Genomic DNA, 27,999 nt, shown 5'->3' on the forward strand with positions numbered 1-27,999 from the left:
GTCCATTCTTGCCGCTGACTGCGGGAGGCTGGGAGGGGAGTGGCTGGGCCAGCGGGGGCTTTAATGTGCCAGCGCTGGGCTCAGCATGTAGAGAGTCCAGGGGAGATGAGCCACTTGCCCCCAGCTCTTGGCCCTTGTTTCCCCCAGCCAGTGGGGGGAGGGTGTATATTTGGGGTGGGGGGGTGCCTTGCTGGGTGTGTGCACGATACCCCCCACACACACACACACACACACACACCATGCTCTGGCTTCCTGCTGTTGGAGAGGTGGGGGCACAGCTGCCTGGGAGGGCCAGCACCTCATCACGCTTACCCGACGTGGAGTCCTTGTCCCAGGGCTGAGAGCAGCCGTGTGCTGGCCCAGACCTGAGCGCCCCCCCGCTACCCCACTGGCCGGTCGGATGTCTGAGTCCTAGTGCTTCAGGAAAGGGGAGCAGGTTTCCTTCTCCTCGGGCAGCTCCAAGCGTGTTCTCACAGGCTTTGGGCCAGGGAAAGTGGTTTGAAGGGAAGGGAGAATGCAGTTACATCTGCTCAGGGTATAAATAGACTAGGGAGTCATGCAAGTCACCTGCCAGGCTGTGCTGGGAAGGGGATGGGAGGGGTTTGTGGGAGTCATGTGCGCACATTCCTTCTGCTGAGAGTGAAATGCACAAGGGTTTGGAGCCCTCCCGGGCCCTCCCACGGTGTGGGGAAGATCAAGCTCTTGGGTCTGCAAGCCCTTGCAGACACATCTCCAATGAATGCTGAGCCCCAAAGGGGTGTGCAGGTTGCAGGGGCAGTTTCCCACCTTTCCCTTTGGGGGTCGGGTCCGGCTTGAGCCTCCCCGTAAGTCAGGGGTAGCAGCTGCCTGCACCATCCCATTGTGTCTGGAAACATCAGAGGTCCCACGAGCCAGCACGCTGCTGGTAACTGCGGGAACTCTGCCGGGTCAGTCAGTTTTTCCCCCCCGATTCTGGTGGGTCTCGGAGAGAGGGAACCGGAGCCGCTGGTGGGGGAGCTCCAGGGCCGGTGTGGTAACCGAAAGGACCTGGACCTCCTCGAGGTGGCATGGATTGGGGGCCATAGAGTGCCCAGGGCGGTTTCTCAGCTGCAGGGAGAACAGGACGGTTGTAAAAAAGGCCAAGGTTCCCCTGGCCGAGTTTCGCAGCCGGACCCCACGTCCAAGGCTGGCTCCATGCTCGGGACGTGGCTGGCATGGCTCTGTCGGTTCGGGGGCGGCAGGGTTCAGCTGGGACAAGGTCTGCGTGTGGAGAGCGAAGCAGACTGAAAAAGGGGAAACTGACGTGGCCATGCCACTGGCCTAGCGGGGAGAAGCGAGAACAGGAAGCAGGCTGGGCTCACGGTGCCTAGCCCTGGGGGTGGCGTTCCGTGGTAATGGGTACCCTCCCCGTCCCTTGCTGCAGCCCCCTGGCGCGGGGTGAAGTGCTAATGCTCGGTGGAGCGACACAGCAGGGGCTGCGGGGTCAGCGCTGAGGTGCGCTGGTGGGTCTGTGTCCGGGAAGCTCACGGCCCTGGGCTGAGCTGTGTCTGATTCGAGCATCTTCCCAGATCCTGGCCCCCGCACCACATTCCCAGCCGGTGGCACTGGGAATTCCAGCCTGCCAGGGAATCGAAACTGTCCTGGGCACAGGGCGTGGCCCAGCCCCTGGGACCCATGCAGAGACTCGCACGGCCGGGCGTGAACCCGTCTGGATGCCCCCAGGTTTGCTGCAGCCAATGGCTCGCTCTGTGCGGACACACGTGGCCATCTGAGCAAGTGACTGGGGTGGGCTGTGAGGTGCTGGCTGGGCCAGGGGCTTGGAGCTGCTGATGGTTGAAGACCCCATGTGTGGATGTGGGGGGAGCTGCCTTGCTCAGCTGCCCAGCGAGGGGCTGGGGCTGGGCTGAGCTAGGGCAGCCCCTTTCTGACGCTGGTGCCTCTCCCCCACAGCGCTGCTGTACAAGCCCATCGACCGTGTGACGCGGAGCACCCTGGTACTGCACGTGAGTACAGCTCCGGCTTGCCCCCCTGCCCACACACGGCCACCGCCACTTCCTGCCAGAGTCCTAGCATGGGGGCCGTGCCAGGGGAACACATTCCAAGGCCCCCCTTGGCACCGCCCCAGCTCTCAGGTGGGCACCTGTGCCAGGCTGTGCTTACGTCCTGCTTCCTCTGCTGCCTTCGTCTGTCGGGCACAGGATGTGCCAGGCTCCTCTGTGTCTGGACCCACTGCTTGGATCAGCAGCCTGTGCTGCTCCTGCCCCCCCCCCCGAGCGTGCTGGGGCGTGGCACCCTGGGGACCCCTTTTCTTCCCTCCGTCCCTGTTGGGGGCACTGTCCAGGAACAACCCGCTCCGAGGTGGGGAGCGGTGGGTGGGTGGTCTTTGCACCTGGAGGGTTAGTCCTGCAGGGGAGGTAGCAGGAAGCTCTGACAGATTAACCCCTCGTGGCCAGGATGGCAGGCCTTGCTCCAAGCTCCTAATGCTGCTGGGTCTCTAGGCAGTGGGCTCTGGCTCGGAGCGGAGCTTGGTTGGGGGCCCAGTGCTGCCCTAGCAGCTAACCCGCCACAGTCTGTCCACCCCCGCGGCGGGGGGCTCGCTGGTTCTGCCTTGGCTTGCTCACGAGCACCCGCTCCGTTCCAGGACCTTCTCAAACACACGCCGGCTGACCACCCCGACTACCCGCTGCTGCAGGATGCCCTCCGCATCTCCCAGAACTTCCTGTCCAGCATCAATGAGGACATCGACCCGCGGAGGACAGCAGTCACCACACCGAAGGGGGAGGTGAGGTGGGGCTGCTGGGGTGAGCTGCCTCCGACTCTCCTGGTGTGTTAGCAGCAAAGCCACTTCTGCCCAGCTGCTGGAATGAAGGCCGGCTGCAGGAGACAGTGGTGGCCCATGGAGAAGTGGGGAGATGTGCCCCCCCGCCCCAAGCCAGGTCGGGAGCGTTGCCCTGGGGCCTGCTAGCTCAGCTGGCTGGCCCCAGACCTTAGTGGTGTGTTGGGGCATGTGGTCTGTGAGGGACCTGGGTTCTGGGGCGAGAGCCCTGCATGTGGTCTGTGGTGGGGGCTGGTCCGGTCTGTGCCTGAACCGGATTGCCTGGTGACTGGGACCCATCGTGGGAGGGCCGAGCTGGGGTTGTCTTCCAGCAAGCCCCCTCATGCGCCATGGTACACTGGGCAGGGGCCCAGTCCCCGGGCAGGGCCGCCCTCTGGGGCCGTGGCTTGAGGGACCAAGCAGTTGCCAAACAGGAACCCAGCTGGCATCTCTGATTACTGGGAGAGGGGAGGTTGGGAGGCTTTTGCAAGCCTTCCCCACACCAGGCGTGGTACAGGAACCTCTCTGGGTCCCATTAAGGGGGTGGAGTGGCTGGGGTGGGGTGGGAGGGTTCACCAGCTGATGGTATGATCCATGAGCTGGCCCAGCCTAGCCGTGGCTGTTGGGGGCCCTTCGTGTCTTGTGGGGACCCTCCCCACTGCAGCAATGGGGCTGGCTTCAGCCTGACCTCTCTGTGTCTGGGCTGCCCTTTATCCCTGCCCTGCTGGGGAAACACTGGGCTCTTAGCTGGCTCTTGGGAAGAGACCCTCCAGCTGCAGCCCAGGTCCAGGGTCTGGTGCTGCTCTTCTCTCTGGTCTGAGCCCAGCCAGCCCCACAGGGCCCCTCCTTGGGGCTCCATCTGTCCCCAGGCCAACCGGGTTTTGTAGCTCACACACACTAGCCATGAGTGGCCGATGGCAGGGCTGCCTCCTCCGGGGAGCTTGGAGGCCTGGCTGCCCCCACGTGCCATCTGGCCTGTGCGCGGGCTGAGGGTCCCGGCCTCCAGCCTCTCCTCACGGCAGGCCCTGCTCTCTCCCAGACACGGCAGCTGGTGAAGGATGGCTTCCTGGTGGAGCTGTCCGAGGGCTCGCGGAAGCTGCGCCACGTCTTCCTCTTCACCGACGTCGTCCTCTGCGCCAAACTGAAGAAGACCGCCGTGGGGTAAGGCGGGCGCCACCCTGGGCAGGGGGGAGACGGCTGAGGAGGGGGCAGCACCCCCCAAGTGCTGGGGAGGCCCATGCTGCAGGGGACAGGGCCACATGCCCTGTTGCCCGGAGCAGGGGCCCCGGGGCTGGGCGAGGGGTAGTCTATGCCTGGGCGGAGGGTAGACCTGCAAGGGGCAGGGGCGTGCTGGGTGGTGTGGGGCTCCTGGCCTGGCTGCTCTGTGCACAGCAAGGCACGCTGGGGTCACGGGCTCAACCCGGGCATGTCGCTGCAGGAAGCACCAGCAGTATGACTGCAAGTGGTACGTGCCGCTGGCCGACCTGGTGTTCCCGGCCCCCGAGGAGTCGGAGCCCTGCCCGCAGGTGCACACCATCCCAGACCACGAGCTGGAGGACATGAAGATGAAGATCTCGGCCATCAAGAGCGAGGTGCAGAAGGAGGTGAGCCGGGGGGTTGGGCTCGCTGGCATGCAGTACTGGGGGGCTGCGCCTGTGCCCAGAGAGGGAGCTCTTGTATTTACCTCTGCTTGGGGTGGGGGAGGTGTCCGTCGTCCCCCCCCCCCCCCCCACCGAAGGGCCCTGGCCAGCTCCCTAAGCTGAGAACTAGTACCCAGCCTGGGGCAGGGCATGGGCCTGCTGTGCCCCACTGGCACCTCCATGTCTGTGCCCCATCTCCTGTCCTGGCTGGCGCTGGGGGAGGCAGAGGGACTCCTGCGTGGATTGTGGATCCCACGCGCTGGCTGGCTCCCACTTCTTGCTCTTCCCTCCTCAGAAAGCTGGCAAGGGGCAGAGCCGAGCCATCGAGCGCCTCAAGAAGAAGATGTTTGAAAACGAGTTCTGGCTGCTCCTGAACTCCCCCACCATCCCCTTCCGCATCCACAACCGCAACGGGAAGGTAGGGGCCTGCCGGCTGTGGGCTCGTCGAGAGCAGCTGGAGAGCTGGCCTGGCCAGGACTGTGCTTCCCTCAGCTGGTCACTGTGGGGTTCCTCTGCCGTCCTCAAAGGCACTGCCCTCCCTTGGCGGGAGTGGGGTATCTGTGTGGGGCCAGGGCTCTGAGTGGGGCGATGCACACTGACCACACTGGGCAGCATCTCTTGTGCTCCCCTCTGGCTGGCCGAGCTGCTCTGTGCGGGCTGGGATCTCTCCCTGCCATGGCTGGTCTGGGGGTGCCCAGTATCTCCTGTGGCACTGCGGGGGGCCTCGGTTTGCTCAGCTGCCCTGACGCTGTCCCGTCCCTTTCAGAGCTACCTGTTCCTGCTCTCCTCGGACTACGAGAGGTCGGAGTGGAGGGAGGCCATCCAGAAGCTGCAGAAGAAGGGTGAGGCCCTGTGCCACTGGAGGCCCTGCGGGAGGAGCCTGTCTCTCGGGGCTCCCTGGGGACGTCCTTGGGGCTTGGGCTCGCTGCTGCAAAGCCGTTCCTGCCAGGGGTCCAGGCATGCCGCCGCCCTGTAGCAGCGTGGGGCCCCACTGTGCCAGTGGCCTTTCTGGGCCGCCCCTTGGGAGGTCCCGCGGTGCACACAGCCCCCTGAGGCCAGCGGCAGCGCACGGGCACCCCTGGCCGCGGCTGCTTACCACCCCCTTCTGATCCCGCAGACCTCCAGGCCTTCGTGCTGAGCTCGGTGGAGCTGCAGGTGCTCACGGGGTCCTGCTTCAAGCTGCGCACCGTCCACAACATCCCCGTCACCAGCAACAAGGACGGTGAGTGTCTCCCTCCGGGCCCTGCTCCCTGGCTCCCCCATGGAGCGTGCCAGAGCACGCTCCATAAATCTCCTACAGGAGGGCACGTGGGGCCAGCTGCCACCAGCCCTGGTGGTGCCCATGCTCCCGCTCTCTGCCTGGGCTCCTGCCTGCTGGCGTCGGCTCAGCTCTGAGCCAAGATCTGTCAGGTTGGGGGGGATAAGTGCAGCCTCCTGGCTAACAGCGGGGCTCTTACGGAGGGGGTTGTGCACTGGGGGACAGGACTCCTGGTTCTGTGGCAGGCTCTGCTGGGCCTCGGGGTAGCGGTCCCTGCCTCCTGGGCAGCTCGGGGTCTGTAAAGCACCCAGGGCTCTGGTGCCAGGGCTGTCGGCTCCTGCCCGCTGGTTCTGAGGCTCAGATGGTTGTGGAGTGTCTGCCCACTAGGTGGTGCTGTGAGAGCAGAGCAGCACCAGGCCTGGCTTGGGACGGGCTCGCTGGGCAAACGCAGCCCAGGGCTGTGCGGCTCAGAGCCCCGTGGCCCCACGTGCCCGTCTGGCAGGGGAGGGCCCTGCCTGCTGGGGGCTCAGGCTGGCATGGTGTGCCTGTACCCCCATGATGGGGTGTGGGAATCATGCTGGCCGTTCTGTGGGAACCCATTGCTGCACCCCACCTAGAACCCCCTCCCCCTCCATGGGGGCTGTGGATCTGCCCCTCACACGGCCACAGGGGTCACTGCTGCACAGTAGTCGTCTCTGGTCTCCTACCCCCCGGCTCCCATGAGAGCACGGGGCACAGCTGGTGTCCGTGGCAGAGATCCGGGCACAGGGCAGCTGTCTTGTCTGCAGGGCTCTCACCCACCCAGCTCTTGCTGGGTAGGTTTAACTGGTGGTGCTGGGAAGCCAGTTCCGGAGGTGCCCAGTGACTGAAGCCTGGGCATCCTGGCTGGGACAGGTGCAGTGGGCAGCCCTCCAGCAGGGCGCTGCTCACTGCAGGGATGGGAGTAGCGTGCCTTGCATTATCCTGGCAGTGAACGTGCCCTGTATGCTCCCCTCTGTCCCCACCACCCACAGCCCCCTGCAGCTCCAGCCTCCCGGGCTGGGCACGGGCTGGGCGCTAGGGAGGTGAGTGAAGGCTGAGATGCTAGGTGCCGGGCTCGCAAGCCAGGACACTAGCTCCACTGCCAAGGTGAAAGGCTGGGGCTGGGGCCAGGGCTCCCTGCAGCCCCAGTGCCCGGCTAGCAACAGGCCCAGATTCTGGGCCAGCCAGGGCTGTGAGCCCTAACGTACCCTTGTGCTTCTCTCTCTGCCGCAGATGACGAATCCCCGGGACTCTACGGCTTCCTGCACGTGATCGTCCACTCGGCCAAGGGATTCAAACAGTCTGCCAGTGAGTGTCAGCTCCATGCTGCTGGGTCCTGGCTGAGAGCGGGGCCTAGCCCTGGCTCTGGGGCCCAGCTGTACCCACCCAGGGGTGCAGAGGGCCGCTGGAAAGGGGAGAGACCTCTCCTGCTGCGGGTTGAGCTGCCTGTCATGCCTGTGTTTGTGATGGCATCTGCCCTGGGAGCCTGGTGGTGCCCATCCTATTGGGCCCTGGCTGGGGAAGGACTGGGGACTCCGCCCAGGGCCCGTGTGAGCTGAGCATGAATCCCTAGAGCCCCCTGACTCGTCTCCTCTTCCCCAGACCTCTACTGCACCCTGGAAGTGGACTCCTTCGGGTACTTTGTCAGCAAAGCAAAGACCAGGGTTTTCCGGGACACGACCGAGCCGCAGTGGAATGAGGTGAGTTCACTGCTAGGGGACTGAGGGGATCATGCTAGAGCCAGGGAAAGAACAGCACCCCCAACTCCCGTTCCAGCCCTAGGCTGCACCCCCTGCTCTGCTGGTGCCCCTCAATCCTGACTCGTAGCCATGCCCCTGCTAGTCAAGTCCCAGGCTTCCTTCTCCTCCCCCAGACTGTTCTTCCCCTTCCTGCTATGCCAGCTCTGGGCTCCCCAGCTCTGCCGCGGCCCCCCCAGAGCCCGGCCGCTGCCACAAGAGGCCAAAGCGCCATGGGCCCAGGCACCATTGCCCAGCCCTGCTGTCTCTGGGCGCGTCTCAGGGCTGCTCCCTGCCCCTGGCCTTGGCTCAGGCGCTGTCCCTCTCGCTCCCCAGGAGTTCGAGATCGAGCTGGAAGGTTCGCAGTCGCTGCGCGTCCTGTGCTACGAGAAGTGCTACGACAAGACCAAGCTCAACAAGGACAACAACGAGATTGTGGATAAGATCATGGGCAAGGGGCAGGTCCAGGTAAGGCTGCGGGGGGGCCTCGGGGCGGCTGGAAAGTCTGTGTCCCCCTGGCCTGGGGCTGGCCTGCCTGTGCCAGAGCAGCTCTCAGGGCTGCAATGAGCCTGATCCCTTCCTCTGAGCAGCAGCAGCACGAGCCTGGCCTCCCCTTGCCTGTCTGGGAATGGCCAAACCGAGAGGCCATGCTGCGAGCTGCTTGGTGCTGCCAGGACTCCCCCGCGGGCACTGTGTCGCTGGCAGAGCCGCTCCCTTCCCTTCCCGCCAGACGGGGAACATCCAGTGGGTGGGTTTGTTTTTCTGTCTGGCGCACCGCGGTTCTGTCGGATTCCGGCTCCGAAGCCATCTGCGCTCGCTGGCTGCCCGGGGTCAGGCTGAGATGGAAGGTGTGCTGGGCGCTCTCTCCCTGGCGAGCAGGGGCGCTCACGATGCCTGAGACTGAGCGGCGGAGATCTGGCCAGGTCAGGGCTAACGGGTGGGCTGGCTCCAAAGCCGTCTCAGCCCCAGCTGGATCTTGGCTGGCAAGCGTGCTCGGTTCTGAGGGCGGAAGGGACCGGGAGTAGGGGAGGCCCGGCTGGCGTGGAAGCTGGGTTAGATGGCTGGAGGGTGCTGGGCTGTTCCCCGGGCTCTAATTGTTTCCTTCCTGTCTGGCCCGGCTGTAACGATGCTCCCGGTGGGAGCCGGCTGTGCCGCCCGCCAATGCAGAGGAATGGGGGGGCTGGCAGCTCCCCACATGAGAGGGGATGCTCCCCATGGCGTCCTCTGTTTGCTTCAGGGAGTGTGTTTGCTGGCTGGGGGCAGGGCAGGAGCTGGGGCTCCAGACTCTGTCCCCTGCCCTGTCACCTCTGTGTGTCAGTCTCCCCCTGCCAAATGGGGATGTCAGCTGAGAGCAGTGGGGCGACTGGCTGGTGGTCTCCAGGAGCACCCTCCCCAGTCTGCCCGCTGCGGCACCGCCCTGCTCCCTGGTGTTGCAGGGTCCCGTGGTGATGCTAAGGCCCAGCTATTGGCCAGGCCCGTGCTGGCGGGAGGGGGAGACTCGCTGTCTGGGCGTAGAGCCAGGGCTGAGCCCACGCAGGTGGTCATGGTCCCACCCAGGGTACCCCCTGTGGTATCCGTGCAGAGCTCAGCCCTTCCCGGCTCCGGCGGCTGCCTTCAGTCACCAGCGCTGCTGTTATAGCAACCGGGGTTGCCAGGGCAACTGTCTCTTGGTTGGGTAGGGAGGATGCGGGGGGGGCTTTGCTGCATCCCCCAGGATGTGCCCCTGGCTCAGCACAGGAGGTGTGTCAGGAGGTGCAGGAAAGGGGGAGTGGCCAGTGTGCCCCCAGGTGTTCTGGGGTGCAGCTGAGGGTGCTGGCTTCAGCCCTGATGTAGGCAGGGTCCCGGTTACCATGGAGACTGTCTCCCTGTGTGGTGATGAGTGCTGGGCCCCTGGGCGAGGGGCCGGAGGTGCGTTCAGTGAGGAGAACTTGGCTGTGGGATCGGTGACCCCACTGGCTGGCTGGAGCTGCGCCCTGGTTTCCTTCAGGCCATGCCACAGCGCCCCTCTGCTCTTGTAGGAGGTGGCAAGGGGGCTGGGTCCTAGGTTGGGGCTGGGACTGTAGTGCCAGCGTGGAAAGCTGCCCCTGGGTTCATCCCTCCAGTTGACATGGGCTGTGCCCAGATGAAGCAATAGCACCCGTGAAGTTGCTGGCGGATGGCACTCCCCTTGCAGGGTAAAGGCTCTGCTTGTGGGGCTCATGGGTTTTGTGTTAAGGACTTTGTATTAATCTGTGCTGGGCAGGGTTAGGCGCTTGTGGGGGCTCGTGCCGAGCCGCTGGATGGTCCGACACTGCTTCCCCAGGTGGGGTGGTGCCCCCGGGCCAGCCCCTGGAGGGATCAGCGGCTCACAGGCCCTGCAGGCGTTTGTAGAGTCCTGTTGTGGGTCAGCAGCAACGGGGTGCTAGTGGATCTGTACCCAGCTATCAGGCTCCACCAGGCCTCTGTGCTCCCCCGACAGGTGGGGCTGAGTGTTCGAGCCGCCTGCGCAATTGCTCTGGAGCCCAGGAGCTGGCAGGGAGGGGAGGTAACTTCCAGCCCCCAACCCCCGGTTCCAGGCCCTCGCCAAGCCAGGGGAGGGGCCGAGTGGCCGTGCCCAGCCCCTGGCGCGGGCAGGTTTGCTCAGGCAGGCCTGTCGCACAGAGGCAGTTGTGGCACATGAGAGCCTGTGCCCACAGCAGGGACCCTACAAACCTGCTGCAGTAAATCGGCCTCGTGACCGGGGCGGGGGCGGGTGGCGCGTGGCACAAGCAGCTCCTCTCTGTGTGGCGCGGAGCTGCAGCGGGTACGCTCGGCTCATCGGGAGGCAGCCAGCTGCCCTGGGAGGGTGCCGCTGTGCTAGTGGCAGGAGGCCGGCTCCCAGGCTCCGGCTCCCAGTTCCCGGGCAGAACCCGAGACGCGAGTCCAGCGCAGTAGCTTCCCCTGGCCCTGCTCTTTCCGGCCTATGGATCTCTGCAGCGATTGGGATTCCCCAGCGCTTTCCTAGGGCTGGCGAGGGGAGGGGCAGGGCCTTGGCTCAGCCGTGCAGAGGCAGAGGGGAGTTGGGTCTCCTGGCAGCTCTGCTAAGCCTGATGTTTGCAGTGCGGGTGTGGTCATGGCCTGAAACCCTCCAGAGGAGCAGTGAGCTGGGGCTGGCTGCCCTGAGCCAGCTGCTTGGGACCTGGTTAATTCGAAAGCCTCTGCTTCCCCGCCCCGCCCCACCCCACCCCCTCCCCCCTCCCATGGCACAGACTACATGGTGCCTGGGGGTGGCCTGGCCAGCCTGCCAGCTCATCCCTGCACTCTGGGACTGCTGCTCCAAAGGGCCTGTGTGATTAGCCCCACTCTGCCTGCTCCATGGGAAAGTGGCTGTGCTGGCCAGCCCCTGGGGAGCTGGGGGAGGGAGCAGTGCTGCCGGGAATGGGGGGGAGTGGAGCCAAAAGCCAGCTCAGATGGAGTGCGGGATGGGGCGAGGGACCGAGTTCAAAGCCCTGCTCCATTGTGCCATGTGATTCTCCAGCTTTGAACTGGATCAGCAGAGGTGAGGGGCTGTTGGCATCACCCTGGGAATATGCAGGGGGTGGTCAGCAGGAGGGACCGGGGGTCCTGGTGTCTGGAGAACAGCAGGGCCATGCAATCGGAAATAGCCTTGTGTCAACATCCATGATTCACGTGAGCCCAGTCGGGGACATGGGAGCCAGGGTGGGGCCAGGTGCAGGAGCCCAGCCTCCTCTGGAGGAAGAGCGCTGCGCTGTGTGAACCGTGGGGGCGGAGGCTGGGGGAGCAGGCACGGGCAAGAGGCCCCTGGGCCCAGAGAGTTGAGAGGAACCCCTGGAGCCGAGCAGCCCCTGAGGGAAGGCGGGTGGCCTGTCTGAAGCTGGAACTGCAGCTGTGATGGTGGGTGGGAGCGAGGCTCTAACCCATAAAGGCTTCAGCCCACGTGCTCCAGGGCTCAGGAAGGAATTGCTCTCCCAGGACTGCCTACATGCTCTGTGGGTAGTGGGGAGGGGGGAGGGCAGTCCCCATCCAACATGGGACTCCAGGCTAGATGGTGGCCCCTTGCAGCAGCTGCTGTGAGCTGGGTTGCAGTCCCCTTCCCAGCTGTAACAGGTCCCAGGGGACCCCCAGCCCCTCTGAGCAGCAGAGCAAGAGCTCCCATGAGCTGCTTGGCCAGGGTGCTTATGGGGTTGGGATGGCTGCCCACCCTCAGAGCCGTCCTCTTCCCCCCTGTTGAGGGGATGATCTGCACCCCCCACTGTGTCCCCCTCCATCTGCCTGGCCAGCTTCATCCTGGCTGCAGTTAAACTGAACCTGCTATGTGAGGTTTGGCCACTTGGCTCCAGCCTGGTGCGGCTGAGCCTCTGGGGCATCCCCTTCCTGCCCCCCAAGCATTCAGGCAGTGTCAGAGGAGGGTTTGGGGGTGGGGTACGAGGTGGCTGTCTGGGCCCCGCTCTCCCCTGGGGATAGATCCACCCCAGAGCCAGGCTGTAACCTGATTCTGCTGGAGCCTTATCCCCCTAAGGCAGCTGGAGGGGAATGACTGACGTTGGGAGCCTGCTGAGCAGGGGAGAGGCAGGTCCAGGGAGGGACACTCAGCCCTGGGGGGCTGCCCAGTGCCTTCAAATGTGCCCCCAAGGCCCCTGGCAGCCCACGTGCTGCAGGAGCGCTCTGGGCAGCTCCCAGGTTTGCCGGGCAGCTGGAGGCCCTGACCTTGGGGCTGGCTGGCTCTCTGGAGACCCTGGAGAGGGAGGGCTTACTTCCCACAGGCTCCCTGTGGCTCCCGTAATGGCTATTAATGGAGGCCCAGCAATAGCCTCTGCTGACCTCTGAGTGCAGAGCTTCCCGGCCTGGAATGCTGCCTGCTGGCGCCACCATCCCAGCTTCCTCCGAGAGCCCAGCCTGCGGCCCTAGTACCAGGCAGCTCACATGTAGCAGGAGTCCCTGGGCTGGGCCGCGCTCACATGCCTTCGGCAGATCCGGTGTGGGGTGAGCTTGGCTTGCTGCCCGGGGATGATGGGGAGACGGGCAGGCTTCGCGTACGGCATGCCCCACTCTCACTGGCTGCTGCAAATAACCTCGCTGTGTGCCAGGCTCGTGGGGGGGACCTCCTGGGCGAAAGGGACCCTTGGGCGTAGGAGGAGGGCCGAGGAGGAGCCCGGAGCAGAGCCGTGGGGGCTCAGAAGGCTGCCTGGCTCCCCCAGCGACTGGTGGCCTGGCCAGCCGGGTGGCACTGCTTAGTGCCGCTCTCTGGAGGCGATGGGCGGGGCCCCGTGAGAATACACGGGTGGGGGAGCAGTTCGTCCTCGCCGTGTCCCCTGAGACCATGGCTCATGCATCAGTCAGATGGCAGTTCATGCCCTGGGATTGGCATGGAAGGGGGCAGCTGGTGCCAGTGAGGGAGCAGGCTGGGCGTGTGGGGAGTGGCTCTGGGTGGCTGTGCTGACGGCCGCCCAGCCTGGGAGACAGCTGGCCAAAGAGCCCGGGACCCAGCTCTGGTATGGCTGGCAGGCGGTCAGCTGTGGCAGAAGGCCAAGGGCTGCCTCTTCACCCTAGGGGCTTTGAGCCACCCCCCACAGGCAGCTTCTCGGGCCTGCAGCATCTCTTTGACACCCCAGCCTGGGATTTGTGTACTCCTTTCCCAGTGCACCTTGCTCACCCCAGTCCTGAACTTCCCTTCCCCTGCTCCCAGCTTCCCGCTCTTTTCCCGGCTGGACCCGGTCACCGCGCAGGCCTTGTATCTATGCCAGGCCGGGGGCTCCATGCTGGGTGTGACCCAGCAGGGGTTGCGTCGAGCTCCTCGAGGCCTGGTTCTCAGCCGCCGCCTCCCCAGGTGTTTACAGTTTAGCCGACCTGGCCTCTGCGGAGCAAACTCTGAGACGGGAAGTCTGCAATGGGAAGCAGATGTCTGCTCTGGGGACTGGGCCCTCCCCCTCCTGCTGCCCCTGCTTCTGCAGTTGGGTTCATAAATCAGGCCGGGAAATCGTTCAATATGCAAATGTAGCATTTGGGCCTCCTGTCCCTGGGGATGCGCCAGGCCCTGCAGGCAAAATCCATCAGGAATTGATTCCTTCTGGCCGAGACAAACCACCTCCTGCCCCGTAAAAATCAAGGGGGAGGGCAGGTTGGTAAGCCCCCTCCCCCACGTGTATTGAAGGGCCAGACTGGGTCAGAGCAAGGGTCCAGCTAGCCCAGTGTCCCATCTTCCAACAGCGGCTGGGGCCAGGTGCATCAGGGGGAATGAACAGAATAGGGCAACTATCTAGGGATCCAGCCCCAGGTTCTGACAGCCAGAAGCAAGGGACGCCCAGAGTGTGGGGTTGTGTCCCTGCCCAGCCTGGCTAATGGCCATTGATGGACCATCCTGCCTGAACCCGGCTGTGTGTTTGGCCTTCACAGCATCCCTCGGCAAGGAGTTGCACAGGTGACTGCATTGTGTGGAGAGGCATGTCCTTAGTTTGTGTTAAGCCTGCGGCCTGGTACGTGAAGGGGGAAATCACCCTTTCTCCACACCAGCTGTGGTTTTTCTAGCCCCGTGTGAGCTGTGCTCACAGCTCTGTGTTGGCTTTAGCATACCCGTCTTAACCTCTCTTGCCAAGCTGGATGGTCCCCATCTTGTTACGCTCCCCTCAGGTGGCCGCTGTTCCCTACCCCAGAACACTTCTGCTGCTTTCCTCTGTGGTTTTGCCAGTTCTGTGACACAGTTGGCTGAGCTGGGGCGACCAGGGCTGCACATGGGATTCAAGGTGTGGGCATCCCGTGGATTCAGAGGGTGGCATTCTGACATTTTTCTATCCCTTCCTGAGCGGTTCCTACCAGTCTGTTAGCTCCCAGGCCCTCTGTTCACCCTGCTGGTGGTAAGAGCTGGTGAGCCTGGCAAAGACACGCGGGCACTCAGCAGTTCCTCTCTGCAGAGCTTTCTTCAGAGTCCTCCATGGACCGGCCTGGGGCTTAGCGGGGCCGTGCTGGGCTGGCGGGCCAGGCCAGCTCGGGGAGATGCATCCAGCCAGCCGGGGGCGCCTCTTTTAATAAGAGAAGAAGGGTTTGAGCACAGGACCCTCGGAGGGGGCACTTCCCTGCCCGCTGCTGTTTCTGGGCAGTCTCAAGCCAGGCAAGTGGAGTTCTCTCCGTCCAAAGCGATGACTCCCATACAGCCATGGCCTGCTCGCTCAGCGTTCAGTGTCTGCCAGCCCAGGATTGGGGTGCACTGTGACAGCCCCCCATGGGGTTAGGAGCATCGTGGGTTCTTGCACCAGCCCAGACCACCTCCCTGGAGATGGCCAGGCTGTGGGGGAGGGAACTCCAGTTTTAGGAATATTTTGGGTTTGAAAAAGCTTCTTGCCCCCATGCAGCTCTGCTGGTGCACCTCAGTCCCGACCTGCTAGCCCAGCCCTGGGCTCCCCACCCCCAGCTCTGCCAGTGCCCCTCACTCCTGCCCTGTAGCCCCTTTCTGTGCCAGTTTTCTCCCCCTCCCCCCATATCGAGCAGAGGCTGGCAGCTGGAGCAGGTGCATTGCATGTTGTGGGTGGGTTCTGGACAAACTCCAAGCTCTGCACTCCCTGCCCAATGCAGCCCCACCCCCACCCCCCCGTATTCTGGCTCTGGGGGTGGGTGGAGTTGTGCCAAGCTGTGGGGACGTGGGCAGCTCTGGTGAGGGTCGGCAGGCAGGTGTCCGGCACCGTGAGGCCGAGCGGACGGGCCGTGCAAATGACTACACAGTGCAGACTGACCATCTCCGGCCTGGCAGCTGGGATGGGCAAGGGGCCGTGCAGAGGGCGTTGCTGGGGGTACAGCACATCCCTGGCTGGCGTTCCCCTTCCCCAGCGATGGGGCAGCTGGAGGCAACTGCCTGAGCCAGAGTTGCTCCCTCCCCTCTGCTGTGTGAGCTTGGGGAGGGGGGAGCCCCCCCAGGCTAAGCTGGGGTGGGGGGGAGGTTCCCTTGGTCACAAGCGCCTTGTGCGACAGGCGTGAAGCCGCTTCCCTTTGCATCTCCCTAGGGCCAGGACTCTGCTCCCACCCTGCCATGGTCCCCGGGTAGTGGGTGCGGGGCACCCGGACCCTGCCTGGGAGCTCCGGCCTGGCCCTACAAGGCACAGGGTGCCCCACGCTCCCCTGCAGGGGAGGAAGCCCAGGAACGGGCCCTCTGCTGCTGGCCCCAGCTCCATGCCCAACCCCTGACTGACCCCACGCGGGCAACTGGGCCGAGCCCAGGGAGGTCAGAGTCAGGGCCATAGAGCAGTTCCTCGGGGCCTTCCACCGTAGGCAGGGTGGGGGTCAGCCAGCCCTGCATGTGGGTCCCCAGCCGTGCGCTCGGCTCCTGCATCGCCTTCGAGGCAGAAGCTAGCGGGCGGTCTCCTTGCTCCCGAGTCTCGGGCTCTGTGGGGCGGGCGTGCCAGGCACGTGGCTGTGTGGACGTGTTCGCCTGCTGCCTGCCCCCGCGGGAGCAGGGCAGGCAGTGTTACTCAGTAGCCACTTGCCGTCGTGGCTCAGTTTCTAGCCGCCCCGTGCTCTCCTCTAGGGAACGCTGCCCCCTGCGCAGGGGGCTGTTAGCGGGAGGAGGCACCCGGGCTCCGGCGGAGATGAGGGGGCCTGTGGCTGTGGCCCAGAATGAGCTCAGCTGGCCTGGCCCGTGCTCCTGGTGTGCTTGAGGGAGGCAGGAACAGCTGTCAGCTCTTCGGGGGCTCCGGCCAGTGAGTGATGTGCTTCACCGCTTCCCGACAGAGCCTGAGCAAAAGGGGGCCCTTGCTGTTCGGGAGCCCTGCCAGCCAGCTGGGTGCAGGGTGTGCCTGGGCCCTGGTGAAGGCACTGCGTCGGGGGGTGCCCCAGACAGAGTTCACCCTGCCCCATTACACAGGCCGTGCGTGTGACTCGCACGGTCAGTAACCAGTCACCAGGACGGTCCCTGGAGCCGGGGGGCACTCACTGCTCAGCCCTCAGGCTGAGTTAATGGGGAGGGGCTCCCCAAGTTCCCCAGCAGCTGAGGCCAGCCCTGGGCTCCGTGCGTTGGATGCACACGTGTCTGGGCTGGGCGGGAGAGGCAGCTTGGCTGGCCGCGTCTCTTTCTCCCTGCGGAGGCGTGGCGGAAGCTGCTGGCCTCCAGCACGTGGGCTCTTGTACCCTGGGCTCTGGCCAGCTTCCAGCCAAGCTGCTGTCTTGAATCAGCCCTGGGGAGGAGCAGACGAAGCGCTCCGAGGCTTCCAAGCCGCACGAGCCCTGGGCTGGGGGAGGGAGAGAAGCGACACTCCCCCCCCGGCCGTCTCTCCCATGCTGCTGGCAGAGCCACTGTCTGGGCTGGCGCTCAGCCTCCCCTGTAGCTGCGCTGGGGCCATCGCATCCCTCACCGGGGTGGCTTTAAAGCCACCTAGCCAAGACCCGAGTCAGGCAAGAAGAGACCCAGCAGCTGAACCCACTCACAGCCTGGGCCGTTCATTCACCCGGGGCAGGGCCAGCCTCTTCGGAGCTTCCCTTCCCTCTGCTTAGGGAGCAGCCCAGCCACGTGGGGCAGGTCTGGAAGGCATTGCTGGGGATGCTGGGTTTTGTACCTGCCCCCCATGCTCCTCTGCTCTGGGGCTAACCTGCCTGGCGTCGCACTAGCCCTATGGAAGCGGCAGACTGCTGTGTGCTGATCGAAGCACCTCCTGGCTGGCACTGGGAAAAATGCCACTCCCCGGGCGCTGAAATGGCTACTTGACTCTCTGGGGCAGGAACCATCTTGCCATGGCTGGACAGGGCCTGGCATGGTGGCGTCCCCATCCCCCTTCGGCATTACCACACTAGGACGCACATCCTTACTCGGGGGCTACTTTCTGGCTGCTGCCCAGATTCCCAGCAGCGTGCACTGAGGCTGGGGGCAGCTCCTGCTGGAGGGGGGTCGCTCTGACTTGTGACAGCTTTGCTAATGACTCCATTTCCTGTGTGTCACGTGAAAGGCGCTGGTATTTGCTGCCGGTCCCCACGGGCCCCCCGCCCCCCCGCCATCTGGGATGTGACATCTTGGCTCGGCCGGCTGACTGCGTGGGAAATCCAGAGCAAGGGCTGCCAGCACGGAGGGTCCGCATCTCTGCCCCTTCCCAGTTTGGAGGGTGGGGGGGTTCAGAGAGCTCTTGTGGCCTGTGCACGGTCTGCCGTTGCGTCTGTGCTGCAGCCGGGCAGACCTGGGTGACGAGGAGCCAAGGGATGGAGGAGCCCCTCGCATAATGGCATCCGCGTCTCTGGCGGAGAATGTTCGAAGCAAAGCCAGGCGGGAGAAGGGCAGCTCCTGAATGGTGCAAGGAGACCAGAGTGCCCCCTCTCTGGGGCTGGAGGGCAGTGCTGCCCACCGCTCCCCACCTGGCTGCGGCACGGGGCAAGATGTTAGAGGGGGTCACAGGAGCACCCATGCCCTGCTCCTGAATTACGGCACTGCCTTGGTGCACAGGATGTAAGGGTTAATCGTGTCTGTCTCGGGTGTGCTAGCTAGCATGTGTCCGGGCCAGGTGTGAAGCGAAAGCCCTGTGCGTTCTGCCCGAGAGAGATGGTGACACAATGGGCAGCATGTCTAGTGGTTGGAGCCTGGGGTTCAGTCCCTTTGCTGCCTGGGACCTGGGGCAGATCCCCTCTGTAAACGCCAAGGGAGGACGGGAGGAACCGAGGCCGCTGCGCTGCGCGGGTCGCTGGCTCCGGGGGATCAGCAGGGAAGGAGTTAACGGGGCAGCCGGGCTGTGCCAGCGGCTGTGCCAGGCTCCTGGCAGGAGCGGCGAGGAAGGAGTTAAAGGGAGTGGGGGGAGCCTGCCTTCGAGTCACTTCCTCGGAGGGGGAGGGCTGCTCTATCCTCGCAGCGAGCCGGAGCTGTGCCTGTCTATTGTGCTGCTCTGCGCTGGGCTGCTGGCTGGGGCTCTGCGCGGGATGGGCTCTCCTGGGCACCGCTGACCCGGCTGGCAGGGGCTGGGCTCTAGGAGGTGCCGGGGAGGAGGATTTCTGTCCCACGCCGCAGGGGAGCGGGGAGCCCAAGATGACGGAGGTCTTAGTGCAGCCGGACTGTAAGCTGAGCTCGGTGTGCGAGCACTTGGACCACTGCTGCCTGGAGAGGCTGGAGGAGCCCAGGAGCAAGCGCCCCTCCAACACGGGAGCCAAGCTGTGGGGCCGAGTGCGCAGCAAGCTGCTCCGGCAGAAGGTGCTGTCTTCTCTTCCCCCTTCCCTGTGCGGCAGGGGGCTGGGCATGCCCAGGGTTCACCCGTGGGTGCTAGCCGCTCTAGCCCTGCCAAGTGCGGGGGCCCCCTGGGACTCACCCCATGCCCTGGGTGTCCATGGTGCTCAGTGAGCCGGTTCGGTCCCTCTGCAGGGCGTCCGCTCCAGGGTGCACCCGCTCTAGCCTGGCCGGTGCAGGGGACTCCCCAGCCAAGAGGGTGATGGTCTGTCTTCTGCTGCCTTAAGTAGACGCGCTGGGTCCTGAGAGAGGCTGTTCCTCCTGCCCAGGGAATTCGTGGGCTCAGAGCCAGCCAGATACTGCACGCGGGGCAGCCAGCTCCGTACAGGGACTGCACCTTAAGGCTGCTGCCCACCCTGCAGAGGGTGCGGGGCTGGGTTGGACTGGTTCTGAATCACAGCGCGCCGGGGGCTGTGGCTTTGCAGTGGGTCTCATGCAACTAATCTGATGGGGCAGAGTGGCGGGCGAGGACGCTGTCCCGCACCTGTGGCACTCCTTGCTGCAGGAGGCCAGCTGCGGGGACTGGAGAGAGATTAGTCTTGCACATGAGTCTCGTGGTTCAGGGTATGAGCGGATCACCGTGGGGTCCAAAAGACCAGGCTCTGCTTTTCCCCACTGCCCTGCCGTATCCGGTCCTGGCCGTGCAGCTCCCTGGAGCCTGTCTCTGGGCAGCGCTCCTGGTTCTATTGAGTCTTGCCGCAGGCTCCCTCTGCAACCTGGGATGAGTCACTTCAGCCAGAATTGTCCAGATAAGCTGGCGATGCCGTGGTGCCCAAACCCTGGGGGCTGGCACCCAGAATGAGGGGCCCCTCTGGGTAGTTGTGGCACCATAAGGTTAAGGCTCCCTCTGCAGAGCCAGGCCTAATGACCTGTCCTCTCTGGGGCTGCAGGGCGGCTGGCACCAGGGCTGCAGATACGTTACGAGGTGCTGTGGGCGTTTTGGTAGAGTTGGCTACGCTCCCTGCTGGTGCTCCCCTGGCACGGGAGGGGACATGGAGGGCAAACGGGCAGCCAGTTCGGAGCCTTTGGGTGAGCGTTGGTGCTAGTGACGCCGACAACCGCAGCTGGCGGCAGAGACCTGGGCAGGCCATCCCAGGGGCACGTGCAGGTGATGGGGCAAAGCTTGAGTGATGCCAGCTCCACTGCCCTCTCCATTCTCTCCCCTTCCGTGGAGGGCAGCCATTGCCCCAGCATTGTCTTGACGTCCCTGGAGGGTGCCGCTCGTGTACAGGTGTCTCCCTCTGATGGTGTCTGCTCCACGTTGGGCGCCGTCTCGGCGTCACTGCAGCCTCACTCCTAGGCACACAGCTGGCGGTGCCTGTTGCATGCTGGGGGGATTGGGCTGCTAGCACTAACCATGGCAAAACATCAGGCTTGCAGGGGTCGAAGTCTGCTTAGTAACAGTGCTTTCATCCGCTCAGCATGCGTTCGCTGGCTCCCCGGCTGTGACGCAGCTGCTGAGATCCCGCTGGACAGGAGCATTAACCTAATTTCTGGGTAGCCGGGGTCCATGGTCTGGCCCCTCCCTGGAAGAGGATTAAGCTGCAGAAGTGAGGAGCTTTGTCAGGGAAGCTGCCCGGCCCTGGACTGCTCAGGGAGACGCATGCTTTGAGTGGCTAGGTTGGAACACCTGCCCTAGGGTCTGCTGGCCAGAGATGTGAGAGCCGAGGGACGGGGAGAAGCTGTCTATAGTTCTGAGGTGAACTTCAAAGCCGTGAACAAGTCCGAGCATTTCTGACCCTGGCAAGGCAATGAAGGAGAAACTGACTCTCGCCCCTTTGTCTTGGATGTGCAAAATGTCTGTAACCTCTTGCTGCTTGCTCGTAGGTCCTGCAGCTGACTCTGGGCCCTAAGCTTTTATTGGGCCGACTTCTGGTCAGATGTTTCATCCCCCACCTTGTCTCTGGGCCCAAAACACATCCACAAGTGGCAGCTTCTCACGGGCATCCAGGGGCCATCAGGCACCGCTTTCTTCTGGGACTTGCCTAGTGGTAGGATGATTTGTGTTATCATAGCACCTAGTCGTCCGTGTCCTCCCCCCGCTGGTGGGCCGGGTACCCGCGATGCTGGGCGGTCTGCAAACGGGACTGTCCCTGCCTAGAGACTTATGGTCGAAGTAGCCGGGGTGTTGAGAACAGCCGGGCCTAGGACTGGTCCCAGCAGCCTGAGCTAGAAGCATCTGGCTGCTTGGCTGGGTCGCAGCTCGCTCACCCCGGCTTGGCCAGCAGCCGACACCCTGGGTGACCTCAGGGGTGTGCGACCCAAGGCAGCGGTGCAGGGAGGGAGTGACTGAGTCGTTCTGTGGGAGGATCCCCTCGCCAGGGTGGCCTGGCTCCCTCTGGGAAGAGCTGGGAGCAGCTGGGTGCTCAGACACCCGCTGCTTTGCTTGCTCCCTGGGAAGGCCTGTTCCTGGGAGCAGCAGTGATACGGCAAGCCCAGCTGATGCCCTCCGCCCCATCAGGCGTAAGAGGGGCCCGGCGCGGCTGCCTGCGTCCCCCGGCGTTCCTGGACCTGCATTGCGTTCTCGTGTGCTGGAGCCAGGGCCTCTGACAGGCGCGTGGAAGGGAGGCTCCCTGGGAGCACCATCTCCAGGAGAGGGAAGCCCGCAGGGTGTGGGGCAGGGCCTTGCAGCTCCGTGGGGTGAGGCTAGTTTCTCGTCCCGCAGACCATTGTACATCAGCAAGGACGGGGGTTCGGCCACTGAACAGCTTGTCTACGGCGGCGCTTGGAGCACCTGGGCCACCTCGTTGCTGAGCTGTTGGGGCGTTCCCGGCTCGGTCCTGCTGTGTAGGCACCCTGGGGTGGCTGGCTCATTGCAGGGGAGAGGCTCTTTTCGCTACAGCTGTGCATTGCCCCTCCTGTGGTGGGGGACGCTGGCCATGCGTGCGTTGGGACGTCCACTCCAAGCTCGTGCTGCAGTTAGCTGACGAAGCTGCCTTGTGTCTGGGAGGCTCTCGAGGAGTGCGGGGCAGCGGCAGGTTCTGCGGGGAGGGAAATACGGAGGAGATGGATTTGAAAAAAGAAAATCCCAGCAGGACCCGAAGCCTCTGCTGTTTGACAGCAGAACTGAACAGTCAGCCGGGGAGGCGTTTTTGATTGGCAGGGACATCGCGCACAGACAGGCCTTGGGGGCTGGACACTCCTATTCACCAGGCTGCACGGGGAGAGACAGGAGTGATCATACTGTCTCCATTTCCTAACGCACCACAGTCTCCTCCCGCTGTGCCAGGCTGGGCCCTGGTACTGGAACCGGCGGGCAGCTCCTTGGCTGGGCCGGGTACTGGAGGCGGCGGGTGGCTCTGCGGCTGGCACAAGGAGCCAGATCGACAGCCCTGGAGTCTCCGGGGTCTGCACAGCATTGGCCTGGCAGGGGTGTCGTCCCTTGCATTGCCCGACCCCCGTTTCTCCCCTGGGCAGGGAAGGCTAACAGCGGCCGTGGCTCTAGTGTTGCGGGGGCCCTGCCCTGCTGAGAGCCGCCGGAGCCCTACGCCTACCTCTAGGCCACCAGAGAGCCGTCAGGGAGAGCCCCACTGCGCAGCCTTGGATCAGTGAGCTGCAGCGAATGGCTCCCTGGGGACCACCACTCCCCAGTCGGTGTTTCCCCTCCTCTGGCACGTGGGCAGCGACGGGGTTGTGAGAAGAGACGCAAGCTGCTGGCTTGGAGTCCCTCTTGCGCATGCCGGGTGAATGGGGGAGGTGGCAGAGCCCTGGGCGCAGGGGGTCTGTTTGTCCCGCAGCACGTGACCAGGCCTAGTGTAGCATCTGCCGGGTCCAACGTTCCCGGCCCCATCTACCCTCCAGAAGGGACCATGCTGGGGGGGAAACACTCAAACTGGCCGAGTGCTCCAGCTGAGCTGGCCGAAGTGGGGAGCCCAACGGTGTTCTCAGTGTCCGTGAGCCTGTTTCTCTCCCCCCCTCCCCCCCCCCAGCCCTGATTGCAGCCCCAAGGGGCCCCCGGCAGTGCGTGGCCCAGCCTGCAGGCTGGCCCCGAGGCTGAGGAGGAAGCAGACTGTCAAACATTTTGTTTGTAAAACACTTGTCATGTTTTCAGGCCGCACAAATATTTACTTACAGATCCGCCATCACACCCCTCCCCCTGCTGGCGCACCAGGCGTGGGGTCTGGCTAAGGCATTACGGGCAAGAGGCACTCAAGTAATAGCAGTTCTGCTCCGAGGGCCTGGGGGAAGAGGAGCCGGCCGGCCCCCTGTTCCTCTCCTGAGCCGTGCCGGCTGGGCGTCCCGGAGTGCCCTGGCGAAGGGCTGCTGGGGGCAGTGAGCACAGCCTTGGCTTGCCCTCCCCCTGCCGGCTCGCTCTAGGGCCCGTGGGCAGAGCCGTGTCCAAACAGCACTCCGGTTCTCGGAGAGGCCCAGGGCTCGCCCTGTCTGGAGGGTCCCCACCACAGAGCAGTGCTAGGAGGGGAGGGGTGGGCGCTCCGAAGCCTGGGGTGCATGGGGGTCCAGACAGACTTTGGTGTGAGGGGCAGGGTGCCTTGCATGACATGGTCTGTCCCATCCCTCCCCGCCCCTCTCTTGGCTGGGCTTCTGGAGAGGCGGGGGCTTGGGGAGCCAAAGGCAGCCAGTTCTCTTCCCAGGTGTCAGCAGGTACATGGCCATGGAGACGTGTGACATCCATGGGGGAAGGAATCCCTGCCCTACCAGGGGGGTTCTCAGGCCCCACTGATCCTGCATTTGTGCCTGTGGAAGGGGGTGCGGCCATGCGGCCCGGGCCCTCCTCCGTAGCAGCATTGGTGGTAGCTCTTCCTTGGTGGCCAGCCCTGTGCTCTGTGTCCCTGTGCCATCCGGCCTGTCCTTGGGGGTGCCCCCTTCAGCCAGGCTGTGGAGAGGGGACCGGCTGGGGCAGGCAAGGAGCCGGGGAGGAGGCAGGAATGCGCGGTGCTCTCTGGAGGGCAGGGTCACACTTTGAATCGGGAGGCTAACCTGACTTTAATAAAGGCCTTATTCAGAGCCTGCTAAACCCCTTCCATATGTGGACTTCAAAGTTCCTGGGGGAAGTGGCGGGGAACTTTGCGGTTGTTTCCAGCGAAGTTCAGCGCAGTCAGCTCATGTTACAGCGCAGAGGGGACCTGTGGGAGCTCTGTCACCGCCCTGCCAGAGCAGCGAGGGTGGGGGGCAGCTGGGGCCCCCTCCGGCAGCACTATGACTCCTCAGCCAAGGGGTCTCTGGGGCAGTGGCTGAGGTAGAGGATCCTCCATGCAAACCTGCCAGAGCCCACACCTGGCCCCTGCTCCTCCCTGCTGGGCACTGCTCGCCGTGCACGGGGACAGGCAGGGCTTGGTGCTTTCTCCAGCCCTGGCGTGTGTCTGTCGCGGTCCCCTAAAGTAGCGCCCTGCGTTCCGGCCGGGGCATACGGCGGGCCGCGTGACGTGGAGCCGCTCAGCCCCTGGTACCTTGCCCTTCCAGCCTGCGCCGGCTGCTCTGGAGCACTGCTTCGGCCTGCTGGGGGCTCTGGGGAGGGGGGTCGGCAGTGCCAGCTGTAGCGTAGGTCGTGTGCAAGCTTATGCCTATCTCCCCCCCCCCACCCCCCCCGCCCGTGCTGTCCCAGTCCTGGGCCCCATGTACTCCTGGCTGTGCGTGGTTAGGACACAAGGCCCAGAAAGGGAGCGGTGAAGGCAGGGGGAATGTGTCCCCGTGGGAACAGCGCCTGCGCTCGGGCAATGCGAGTGGCAGGCTGGCGGTGTTGGGCTTGCAGTGGGGCAGGCTGGGCTGTGTTGGAGTGGCTGGGTTTGGCCTGGGAGCGCTGGCAGAGCCAGGCTCCTTACTTGGTTTGCCCATTCGATGAAGGTGTTGTCGGCTGGCCACTCTGCACTGTGAGGGAGCAGCAGGGACTCTGTCCTCTCTGCTCTGCTGCCCCTTCCCTGCAGCTCCAGAGGAGCCCTGGCTGTGGGGTTCGTGACCGGGGGGGCTGTGGGGCTGGAACTAGTTGCCCCCTCCCATGTCAGCCCCAAGCGGTCCCAGCCTGTTCGCTGGATGCTCTCGGGCATGGCACACGTGGCTGTAGCTGGAGCACTGTGCTGCTTTGCAGGGAATGTACGTCAGGAGACATTCCTGTGCCGAGGGCTGGAAACCACAGCTATTCCACGTGGCCCAGGGACAGCAGGGGAGAGAAACCACCGGGCCCCAGCTCGGCCTGGCCTGCTGCGGGGACTGGCTGAGCGCTGCCAATGGCCCGCAAATGGTCGCGGAGCCTTTGGGGGACCCCCAACCAGAGCCACGCAGGGAATGGACACTGCTGTAGGCTTCCCCTGTGCCATATGAGGCCTCAGGTGGGAGAGACCAGGGCCGGGTGGGGGGCAGAGCTGGTGTCTGGGTCTCTGCTCATCCTTCCTCCTCTAGCAGGACAAGCCAGCCCAGGCTCTGCATGTAGTGAGGGGCTGCAATCCCTGTCCCTTGCCCAGCCTGTCTAGCAGTGTATTAACTGTAGTGACTCTGGCATAGCCCTGCTCTGCCCCACCAGCGCTCCCGACGGGCAGCATCCCCCTCCTGTCCCGGCGAGGAGCAGTGCAGGAGGAGCTGCCACCAGTCCCCCCGTCCAGCCCCAGGGCCAAGAGTGCACCATGGCTTTGCCCTGCAATGCACCGGGCCACTGGGCAGTGGGCCGGCTCCGGCTGGGGCTGAAGATAGCTAGCTGCTGCTGGCTGGCCATAACTAGGAGCCGCGATGCGCAGGTCTGAGCGTGTTTGGGGGGGTGCTGTGGGGCAGTCGCATGAGGCAGCACCGTCTCTTCGACTCCGGGCGGGTGCCAGGGATGGACTCCAGCGCTTGGCCTACTTGGCTGGCTGGAGTGGCAGGTTCTGGTGTGGCTGGGAACCCCGTGAACAACCGAACGCTTTGCTCTGAACACACGGCTGGAGCTGGCCCGGGTGTGACCACGGTGGGGAAGAGCACCCCCTGCTGTCCTGTAGCTCCTTGGGCGAGCCCCATGGGATCCCTCCCCCTCTTGCAGATCATGCCCGCATCTCTCCAGTGCCGGAGGGAGGCTGACACGGCCGCCCTGTGGCCAGCCTTTTGAGCGCGGAGCTGGGCCCTGCTGTTTGGGAGAGGGCGCTGGAGGCTCCGGGGGCTGCTCGCCCATATTGGCACAAAGGGCGCTCTCTGAAACACTGTCTCCTTGACCCCTGGGGACTGGGTCCCTGCTGCGACAGCCCCAGCAGGGAGGGGTTGGCTGGGCCCAGCCCCCACTGCTCTGGCCAAAGGGAGAGCCCGGACCCAGGGGCATGGCTTTCTCAGCCTGTCTGTTCCTATATACTGTGGGTGGGGGATGCCACGGCCCTCTCTGTCCACCTGCTGCGCGGATGTGGTGGGAGGGACCCTGGTGTTGGCCTGTGTGACGTCTGGGGCTGCTCCAGGGCGGAGGGGAGGTAGGGGCTGGCAAGCCGGTAGTGGCTGCTGCTTCTCTCAGCCTCACTGGAACAGCATGTTCTCGCTGGAGCCTCTGCTGAGCCAGGAGATGCCAGAGGAAAACGGCATGTCCTTGAGGAGCGAAGGCAGCTCTGCACAGCTGGGCTCTAGCTCAGCCAGGCGGCACGTGACTGGCCCAGCAGCTGGGGCCTGGGCTGCACAGTCCTGCTCCGGAGTATTCGGAAAGGCTCATGCACCTCGCAGCTCTGCCGTTGGGGTTGGGAAAGCACCGGCCAGAGCCGGGCCAGCCCTCCGGTCCCTTTCCTCGGGGAGAGTCAAAGCCCCTGCCCCCGCTCTCACCCCCGGGGCTGCTGAACAGACGCATTATGGCTCTCATGGATCGGCTCCAGTCAGTTACTCTGCTGTGGTCACTGACCCCAGGCTGGCTGGGCTGCCCTGGAGCTGGGAGCAGAGGTGACCCAGAGCAGCTCAGAAGAGGACTAACCAGCCCCCTCTGCAGCCAGTGTCCGCCACAGGCCAGGCATGCAGCTGTGCCTGACCCGAGGCCCATGCTCCCTTGGTGGGTGCCGGGGCAGGAGAGCTCCCTCCCCTTTCCCTGACTTCCCCCAAAATGCAGGCAGGGCGTGACCCCTCCTTCTGCGCCCTGGTGTCTGTTACGCCTGCTGTGCATGCTCGCCCACATCTGGAGCTCATCATCCCAGCCGGGGGCCCAGGTTACCTGCCATGACCTCGTTGAGCCAGCGCCTCCTCCCGGAGCTGGCCCGCAAGTGGAAGAGCTGGAGGAGGCAGCATGAGAGGGCAGCCTGGGGCTCCATGGAGCGGGGTCCAGGGGTCCCCTGCAGCTCCTCCATCTCTTCTTCCCCCTGGAGAGACTGGGACTTCCTCCCCTCCTGCCGAGAGCACAGCAGAGACTCCATTGGGGGTACTGGGTATGGCCCAGGGGAGGGCCTGGGACCTTGCCCCACATTTGCACCCCATCCCATCTGTCACCAAGCTCCTGGCTGCCTCCCCGCTGCGGTCTGGAGCCACTTGCTGCCCCCTCCCAGCTGGATGCTGTGGGATCAGCATGAGGAAGGCAGCTGGAAACCAGGAGGCATCTGGGCTGCTTATCCAGCCCTGACTGGGCTTCTGCGGCCCCCTGCCGGTGCTCTGGGCCTTCCCTCAGCAGGCAGCGGTGCTCAGTGCTGCGAGCTGGTGCGACCAAACTGCAGCACTTGCGCTCACCATGGGACCGCTGCTTCCCCGGCAGTCCTGAGTCGCCTCTAACCTTCACCTGGGCAGCGGCTGGGGTGCCTTGGCTGCAGCCCCTCAGGCGTGGGACTTGCACTGGGCCTGCCCCGGGCGCGGTATCTGAGCAGCTATGGCCAGTGCAAGTGCTTGGATGGCTGGGAACTCCAGCACCGCGCTGGCCAGCTGGGGTCGTCCTGCCTATGTGGACGGCCGGAACCAGCGGATCCCATGGTTCCCAGGGTTATAAATAGCCCCGGCCACCTGGGAGGTGTTTGTGGAAAACGCTGCCCTCCCTCTGTTCGATGACTGCTCCAGAAATAGCCCTGCTTTATGGAAACTCGGCTGCTTGGCTTGGCGGTAACAGAGCTCTCAGCGGCCTCTGGGGGGCTTTTCGCTGCTCCCCAAGGCCGGAGAGAAGAGAGCTGGTGGCTGCACTGCTGCAAACGCCAGCCCCAGGGCAGCGAGCAGTCTGGGGATGGACCGGGGAGCCAGGGATCCTGAGGGCTGATCCCAGCTTCAATACAGTCTCCCTCAGAGGCCCCTCGGGGTCATCTTTGGCTCATCTCCACATCTGTAACACAAGGGTAGCACTTGCCTGCCTCGTGGGGTGGGCACCAGCTTTCCCTGCCGTAACTCCAGCTTCGTCACGTCAGGGATTTGAGAGCAGCCTTCAGCTACCTGAAGGGGTTCCAAAGAGGATGGAGCTCGGCTGTTCTCAGTGATGGCAGATGACAGAACGAGGAGCAATGGTCTCAAGTTGCAGTGGGGGAGGTTTAGGTTGG

At 64.5% G+C, this 27,999-nt stretch overlaps 1 protein-coding gene and 1 long non-coding RNA gene across 6 annotated transcripts in view; both read left to right on the top strand.

The window, feature by feature from the left end:
- The window catches only part of ABR (ABR activator of RhoGEF and GTPase), a 95,203-nt gene that overhangs the window by 58,046 nt on the left and 9,158 nt on the right, over positions 1-27,999 (top strand). For all 5 annotated transcript variants that reach the window (XM_037880571.2, XM_037880572.2, XM_037880574.2 and 2 more), the window contains 10 exons: positions 1,930-1,982; positions 2,621-2,761; positions 3,834-3,955; positions 4,233-4,398; positions 4,730-4,852; positions 5,201-5,276; positions 5,552-5,656; positions 6,947-7,021; positions 7,316-7,413; positions 7,786-7,917. In XM_037880571.2, the coding sequence (XP_037736499.1) occupies positions 1,930-1,982; positions 2,621-2,761; positions 3,834-3,955; positions 4,233-4,398; positions 4,730-4,852; positions 5,201-5,276; positions 5,552-5,656; positions 6,947-7,021; positions 7,316-7,413; positions 7,786-7,917 (1,091 nt within the window). The remainder of the gene's footprint in view (positions 1-1,929; positions 1,983-2,620; positions 2,762-3,833; positions 3,956-4,232; positions 4,399-4,729; positions 4,853-5,200; positions 5,277-5,551; positions 5,657-6,946; positions 7,022-7,315; positions 7,414-7,785; positions 7,918-27,999) is intronic.
- LOC122463186 lies at positions 18,475-21,612 on the top strand. The gene is made up of 3 exons (XR_006286315.1): positions 18,475-18,574; positions 20,435-20,598; positions 21,273-21,612. It is a non-coding gene; the product is annotated as an uncharacterized LOC122463186 (long non-coding RNA).

This window comes from Chelonia mydas, chromosome 17 (assembly GCF_015237465.2).
Source record: "Chelonia mydas isolate rCheMyd1 chromosome 17, rCheMyd1.pri.v2, whole genome shotgun sequence".
NCBI classification, from domain to species: Eukaryota; Metazoa; Chordata; order Testudines; family Cheloniidae; genus Chelonia; species Chelonia mydas.